This window comes from Ctenocephalides felis, unplaced genomic scaffold (assembly GCF_003426905.1).
Source record: "Ctenocephalides felis isolate EL2017-DRISC unplaced genomic scaffold, ASM342690v1 CF-g0.4_SCAFFOLD_00845, whole genome shotgun sequence".
Taxonomy (NCBI): Eukaryota; Metazoa; Arthropoda; class Insecta; order Siphonaptera; family Pulicidae; genus Ctenocephalides; species Ctenocephalides felis.
The window spans coordinates 54,298,243-54,307,199 of NW_020536999.1; the positions used below are offsets into that span (position 1 = coordinate 54,298,243).

The 8,957-nt window shown below is 27.6% G+C and overlaps 1 protein-coding gene across 1 annotated transcript; it reads right to left on the reverse strand.

Annotated features, from left to right (window-relative positions):
• Positions 1-431: 431 nt before the first annotated feature.
• LOC113363590 (40S ribosomal protein S12, mitochondrial-like) lies at positions 432-8,546 on the reverse strand. Its single transcript, XM_026606081.1, has 4 exons — positions 8,442-8,546; positions 8,278-8,367; positions 1,565-1,836; positions 432-562 (listed from the first exon to the last, which is right to left on the reverse strand). The coding sequence occupies exons 2-4, from the start codon at positions 8,336-8,338 to the stop codon at positions 446-448; spliced, it is 450 nt and encodes a 149-aa protein (XP_026461866.1). The 5' UTR covers positions 8,339-8,367; positions 8,442-8,546; the 3' UTR covers positions 432-445.
• Between the last annotated feature and the right edge of the window lie 411 nt (positions 8,547-8,957).

Genomic DNA, 8,957 nt, shown 5'->3' on the forward strand with positions numbered 1-8,957 from the left:
CAAGCAAAACTAAGTAATGTCTCTCGAATAGTATTTGAATTTTAAAAATCGAATCAGAAACGTCTCAGCGAGTTTAGATTAGCTAAGTTAGCTTACTTCAAATTTCATAAAATCGCTTTTAAATTTTTGAAATCGGTTCAGCCATTTTTGAGAAAACGTCGACTAAAGGTCATTAATTGGCTCACATACACACACGACTGGTATGACACGAGCGTTTTTCTAATTTGGTTTCATCTGATTCAGAATGACTTGAAACATCGAAAATACACAAAATTTTAAAGCGTTAGTAGGTTAAAAATCGACGTAAGTTCTGGAAAAGGTGCTGAAAACTGCAATCAAAACATATTCTTTTCTATATCAAATAAAATTATTATTCTTTAATTCAAATTGTCTATAAATTATCATAACTATATAACACCATATATACAAATTGTCACTATACATCTCATGATGTATCTTTTTTAATGACATGAGGTAAGTCATATTTTCCACGTACACATTTTATTTTTACACCGGGCAAATCCTGGCAACGTCCAACGCGACATAAAACGATGTTGTGTTCCTGCAACGCAAAATAAATTTCTTACCACATAACAATTTTTCAAAATTAGAAAACAGCAAAACTATCCGAAAAAAATATTTACAAAGAAGAATTATTTATCCTTCATTAGCCATTATCATGCATTGCCTTAATGAGGATCATCATCTATTTTCTCATTCAACTCCTTGAATTTGCCAAAAAATTATTGTAATTTATCTTATACTTATTTGAACCATATCTCATTCCCATTTTTTCGTAATCAATTTAAATTGAAATTTTAAAATGATTAAAAGCACACTAAATTTTTTTTCAAACTTACTTTAACCCAGTTTGAAAGAGGTGATTAAAAATAAAGTACTATATAAGATTAACTTCAATAATAATTAACCAGAATAGATCATAAATTCATAATGGTAAAATAAATCATATACCATATAAATTTTATTAATTATTATGAGCAATATGGGTTGATATACTGATGCGGTTTTATAAGATTTAAAGGACTTCAATATATAAATATAAAGACTGAAAATAGTATAAAAGGTTTCTATAAATCATCATCAATCACTTAAGTAATTTACCCATATGATAATGGCGCTTTAATAGAGATATAGATACTGTAAGTAGATTTTTTGGATATTATGATTAAATAATACTTATATTTTTTGTTTCAAATAATAGAATTAATCTATATGATTCATACATGTATATTAAGTGTACATATACTTTAAAAGTATCATTATTGTTTAAAGAATTTTTAGTACTTTGTCAGAAGAACAAAAAAGTAATTATGCCAACATGTCTGATTTTCTTAAATTGCCTTCACAATTGTGTTAAGATAATTCAATAACAAGTGTTTAATATTTTTAAATTTTTTAGTACATACTTCTGCTAAACATAGTTGATTAATTTATATAATCTTTTAAAAGCATGCTTTTCGACGCTTATATATTTAAAAATTCAATAGCACTGCTTTCCATTTCGTTAAAAGATAAAATTACCCAAAATTATTTCTTTTCTTACTTGCAAATTATGTCCAATTCCCGGAACATAAGCAACCATTTCTTTTCCAGTAGATAGTCGTACTAGCACACATTTTCTGTTAGCAGAATTAGGTTTTTTAGGTTTCTTTATTAAAGTTTTAAGAATAAGTCCCTTGGCGAATGGTTTGCCATCCAAAGGCTGCCTAGGAGGCCTGGTTTTCTTGTGGGGACCAGAACGATGCATCTGTGCTAAAGAAGCCATAGATCGTGATAGCCAGTTGTTGGTTACAGGTATAGATGACCAAGGAGCACCTGAGAATTAATTATTATATATTCATTAAATTATTCACTAATTAATCTTAACGACTTCATGAAAAATGTATTAGGTTTCTTCGTTTTCTACGAAATTTTGGCTAACTGGAGATTATGATTAACCAATACTAAACGTTGAATTTGATTAATTTACTGACTTAGCATGCTGTTATTCTTGAAATGCATCAATTAATGCCTTTCAGGGATTTCACAACATATTACATATTACTTGACCAATAGTAATTCTGTCCCACAAAGTCTTCAAAATTTATCCTCAACATCAAAATTAAAAGACCAATATTCTACGGAAGTTTACTGGCATTACTATCCATCAGCACAATTCTTCTAAAGAAATCAGATAATTATTTTAGGTTTGAAGAGAAATTTTATTTTTTCTACAGCATCAATTAAAATTTGACAATGAGTTGCTTCTTGTTTTCCATGTCAAAAAGATTAACAAAATTTACTAGAGAGAATTAATTGAGCTTTTTACCCACCAGCTAGAATTAGATAGCACATGAAGTAGAGAAAACATATCTATGATTCTCTATCTTCATTCAAGACTTTTATTTCATCAAAAATCTAAATCGATTGTAAAATACTATTTATAATTCTTATTTATCAGTTGGAAAATCGTATCTATTGAGTATATATAAAAATACGGTGACCATACGTCTCGGATTGGCCGGGACAGTTCCGGATTTTCACTTTGTGTCCCGGTTTTTCGTAAAAGCAATATTTGTCCTGGATTTAGATCTTTTATCCCAAATTGTCCCGGGATTTTCGAAAATAAAGGTCTAAATTGAATCTTCGCTCTTACTTCATAATAAAATTACAACTACTCATCAAGTATCTGAAAAATATTTGTACAACGGGTATGCTTATGTGAAAAAGGCGGATTAAATTAGCCACTCACATTCATAATTTATTCTTTTATTTTCAATTTTACGAAAATTAACAACAATTATAAAAATGAACTTCTTGACTGTCTTACCGTCCCGGTTTTGACTTGAAAAAATATAGTCACCTTAATACAAAAAATCAATCGCTGAAGAATCAATAATTAAATATCTATCCTTTTACATATTACTGGAGAAATAGTAATTCTGTCCCTTTAGTTAATTTTCTCAATAGGCATGGGAATCATGTTGTTTAATTTAGTAAGAGATTTTAGCTTTTAAAACTACTGTTTTCAAAAATAAGTAAAAAATTATTAAAACGATAACAAACGAACAATTAATTAACAAAATCTAGTAACGTAAGAATTGGATTAAAATATAAGTTCATATAATGATTCTAAGTTTTTGGAATTTTAGAAATATCTAATAAAATTTGCTAGTACAATCCAACTAGAATGTGATATCAAATCGGAACTTAAATTTTAAGTACAAATCATGGGTATGAAAAATTCTCAGTACATCGACAAAGAATCTAAAAAAAACTAATAACTCCTAACAAAAGGCACCAATTTTCTCACAAGAACACCTCCGAATAATTCTACTAAAAAACCTATTTAAGTTCTCCCACAATCAATACCTTCGAAATGAGTCGTTTCATGAGAATTTTTCAACTCCTTTACTTGTCAACTCGATAATCCCACGGAATAAACACTTCCTTATAATAGCTAGACCGAAATGTATACAACTCATTATGAATGTCACACCTCTTTCACCTGCGGATTTGCGTGGGATCATTGTGAAGGAATTGTATATGAATCGGACGGACGCTGGACTACTGGACCGTGCAAACAAAAATATTAAACTCTTTTGCCAAAAATACGCGGCGGCGGCGAGGTCTTTATATTGGACTAAATACGCGATTCAAATTATTTTCTCATGTTTAAAATAACATTGTTCAGATTTAATTTGAAACCGTCGCTCAAAAATTTTAACATTCCTATTCGGATTTTTTTTTTTCAATATAACGGGCCAATTTAGGATAAGATTTATATTTTGATTTACTTTTTGCTTATAGTAAAATAAATAAATTGCTTTGATTTCATAAAATGGCACATATAAATAGTCTTGAGTGAAAATGCATGAAAATCAATCTGCCGACAAATATTTCAAGGGTCTGCAATTGCGAAAAACATTAGATACCTAATTTTTTAAATTATTTTATACTCATTTTTAAACAAGAATCAGACTTAATAGCCCTATGAGCTGCTTGAAGTTTTTTATTTCGCTGACAAACCAAAAAGTAAATGTATTTAACATTTGATAATTAATAATGATCAAATGTAATAATTTTAAAAATAATTATTAATTACATTTTATTTAATTAAAAAATAAATTTAAATTTCAATAAGTAAGAAATTGCCGCTATGCTCTGGAAGATCTATTTTTACTTGGACTCTTTTATTCTCTTTTTATAGCAAAATAACAAGAAAGCTTATGCAAGAATAGACAAATTTTAATTCCTATAGTGTACAAAAAGCAATTCCTAAAGTGCGATTCCAATTTGAGCACTGAGCATACAGCTACATAAAGTGATATAATCTATGTCTTTAATTTTTATAATGTCTTTAATCTGATGCTGTAATTAAAAGTTAAATTTGTATAATTTTTACTCACTTTAAATATATATCATCAAATATATATCATTTATAATACTATCATTGGATGCAGCAAACAAAAATATTAGACTTTTTGCCCAAAATACTCGAGGATTTTTCAAGTGGTCTAAGGGAGACAAACTATACAATTCATATTATTTTCTCATATTTAAAAATAATATTGCTTAGAATTAAAAATAATGCAAAAAATTTACTAGAGATTATGATATTCCTATTCAGATCACAATCTTGTTCAAAATAGATGTTATATTTCTCATAAGGTTGGAACAAATATTTTTGAAAGTATGATTCTAACTTGAACGTCTGAAGCAGACGATCTGATTGTAAGAGAACACAAGCAGATATTAGTAAATACGTCTGAAGCAGTTCTTGCAATTTTTACGTTCATTGTATTATTCTATAATGTCATATACTCGGACAATCATAGTACAATTTTTTACACAAAGAGTCTATCTAATTAAAAATTAATTATTGATTATTGATAGACACAAATCGATATAAACTGAATATCCTTAAATTCGCGTCCTTACCTACCACCGTTCGAGTTATTTTTTTAACGGCTTATGCTTTTACCTAATAATATAATTTATATAATTATAATTAAGATAACACTATTATTTCAGAAAATAGAGTAAGCATTATGTTTAGAGTTTACACAGTTCCAATTTAAAAAAAAAAAAGAGAAGCAGAGTGATAATAGCTAATAAATACTATTCACATCTTTCAATTTTAGAACTGATCCTCTATTAAATTGAAAACGAAAGTTCAGGAAATGCAGTTTCATATATTAAATGCTTTTCAAATCGATTCATTTGCCTTTAATATTGTGAAATAAAAGCAAAAATAAAAAAAATTGAAAAAATATTGTATTTAGCAAAATTGATTTATAGACTGAAAATTTATTATTTAATTTTATATTTGGTAAGTAAGCGAAATAGTGATTTTATGCATTATGTGAATTATTTTTCTTATGCATTATGTGAATTATATTTAAAGAATTTAATTATATATTAATTTAAGTTATGTACCAGTAATATCTATAATTGTATAATTCTGTTGTATAAATATAAATATAAATATATAAATAAATATTATACCATAAATGTTATATTTTATAAAAAAATTGTCGACTTGAATAAAACGTAATATCCATAGATGAATAAGTATAAAATATCTGTTTGAAAAGTCGTAAGTATTCGAAACAACAAATTTTCATCAAGTTGAAACAAATCTGATAACGCTTGTATATTTACAATTAATTTTCACTTAAATTGATAATTAATTATTATGTCCCTAGAAGAGCAAACTTGTCGGAATATCCGCCTTCAAAACTTTCACGGAAAATTCAAATCAGAAGACTATTATTTGCATGGGAACGGACATCACTCTCGGCATTATACCGGGATACGGTACACCTGCACCTGCCCAGTCCGCAAGGGTTGAACACTTCCTATATAACTCCGAAGGCCAACAATGGAACAGAAATAACAGTTCACATCACAGTTAAATTCATATTTTCGTAAACTACCAGGTGCCATTAGAAAACCGTAAGCCACGCATGATTTGCAAAAAAATAAATAAGATGTAAATTTCGAGATTTTGTATTCATTGTATTGTGGGAAAGGATATTAGCTATGGGCTAGATGCGTCATTTGGGATATGTTTATAATATATATATATATATATATATATATATACATATATTCGAGTGCCTTTTTGAAAGAACATTGCAAAAGAAAAGGCTTAGGAACTTATAATGAAATATGTTTTACTACTCAATTTTGTAGATAATACCTCCAGAGTTAAACTAAAAATAATTATATCATATTTTTATATAATATGTAGTTCTCCGAATAATTAATTAACTATTACATTAGACTCTAAAACACAATGTAAATAATATATGTAATCTCCCACAAAGAAATAAATCTTCTCCAATCATTGTAAATCTACTCCAATGATTCTAAATCCATCCAATTGAGTGTCAATGTATTACAATGAATGTAAAACTTCTACATTGAGTGTAAATCTGCTCCAATGATTGTAAATATATAATGATTGTAAATCTACTTCCAAAATAGTAAATCTACTCGGATGATTGTAAATCTACCAAAATGAGTGTAGATCGACTGCAGATCATTGAAAATCTACTTCGATGACTATAAGTCTACTTCAATAATTGTAAATCTACTCTAATGAATGCAAAGGCACTACAATAATTCCATGATTATAAATCCTCCAAAATGAGTGTAAATTTACTACAGTTTGTGTTAATTTTCTCCAATTAATGTAAATCTACTCCAGTGATTTGTAAATATACTCCAATTATTGTAAATATACAATAATTGTAAATCAGTGTAATATTTATTGTAAATTATTGTAAATATACTCCGATTACAGTAAATATAGACTAATTGTAAATATACAGTAACTGTAAATCTACTTCGGTGATTGCAAATCTACTCAATGATTGTAAATCTACTGCAATGATTGCAAATCTACTTTGATAATTGTGAATCTACTTCGATGATTGTAAATCTACTTCGATAATTGTGAATCTACTCTAATGAATGCAAATGTATTACAATTATTGTAAATCTACTTTGATGATTGTAAATCCTCCAAAATGAGTGTAAATTCACTGCATTGAGTGTAAATCTTTTACAATGCTTGTAAACCTACTCCAAAGATTCTAAATCTGCCCAATTGAGTGTCAATCTATTACAATGAGTGTTAAATATCTACAATGAGTTTACACTCATCTGCTCCCAATGATAGTAAAATTACTTCAATGATTGTAATGTACTGATTCTACTCTGATGAATCTAAATCTACTCGGATGGTTGTAAATCTACCAAAATAAGTATAGATCAACTGCAATGATTTTAAATCTACTTCGATGATTGTAAATCTACTTCGATAATTGTAAATCTACTCTAATGAATGCACATGTACTACAATAATTGTAAATCTACTTTGATAATTGTAAATCCTGCAAAATGAGTGTAGATTTACTATAAAGAGTGTAAATCTTTTCTAATGATTAAAAATCTTCTCATATGATTCTAAATCTACCCAATTGAGTGTCAATCTATTACAATGAGTGTAAAACTTGTACAATGATTGTAAAGTTACTCCAATGATTGTAAATCTATTCTGATGATTCTAAATCTACTCCTATGATTGTAAATTTACTCTAATGAATGCAAGTGACTCTAATGATTGACTCTAATGTATTGCAATAATTGTAAATCTACTTTGATGATTGTAAATCTACTCCAATGATTGTAAATCTACTGGAATGACTGTAGATCTACTACAATATGTGTAAAGCTAGTACAATGATTGTAAATCTACTCCAATGAATGCAAATCCACTTCAATGATTGTAAATCTACTACAATAATTTTATTATAGAACCAAGAATGTAATTTTACAGCCATTAGTGTCTACTACAAAGGTTGCACATCTACTCCAATGATTGTAAATTTATTCCGTTAGAGTTAAAGTATTATAAATGACAATATGTGTGAGTCTATGCAAGTAAGCATAATGCCATCTAATCATTATTTGTTCTAGATAACTATTTTAAATTTTAGATTCAACAAATACGTGAAACAATTATATGAAACCACAACCATCGGAGCCCTCAAAGGATTATTGCGCAAATTGCAATATGCATAATGCATACTAGGAAAATTTCAAGTACCGATGCATAAGTTCTTAGCATGAATTGTTATAAATAATATAGTCTATCACATTGCAGATAAAACTTTAATATCCATTGGTATGTTTTATAGGAATGACGAAAATTGTCAGCAAATGTGTATAACATTAGAATTCTGATATTTAATAAAAAAAAATTACCTTGTGTGAGGGCCCCATTAATATTTGCAATGCAAGATAGTCCTCGTCTTATAAAATTCATTATTTTAAATTCTAAGAGCAGCTTCTAACCTAAAAATATCAGAAATAAACTCAATTCTTTACAGGTTAATTTTATTTCTGTTCTTAATAAAATTTACGCTTACAGCAAGTTCAAAGATTAATAAAACTATATACACAGAACAAACATTTGTTAATACTTCACTTTTTATTATTAACAATACATAACCTTACATAAATATAATTTTTTAATATTAAAAAGTGACAGCAGTAAGATAAAGTGTTGCCATATCCAAGAATAATCCGTTAAAACAACCTTCATCCGTTAATTTCAATATGGCCGCGTGGCAGCACTGTTAGTAGCGCCAATTTCAAATATATAAACTATAAATTTTAAAGTAATGACTAAATAATGATCAAATGTATGAAAATATAAAATAATAGTATATTGTTTATGATACAATATGTATTCTATACAACTGCATAAAATTCAGATACTATAAAAACAATTTGCGTAATTGGCAATTCAACAATATGTTAAAATATAAATTAAAAGGTAATAATAACAAGCAATAATAAATGTAAGATCTCCAAATTAGTGAGACTTATCATTGATTATTCAACAAATATGACATATTTTTATAAATGACAAATTATTATGA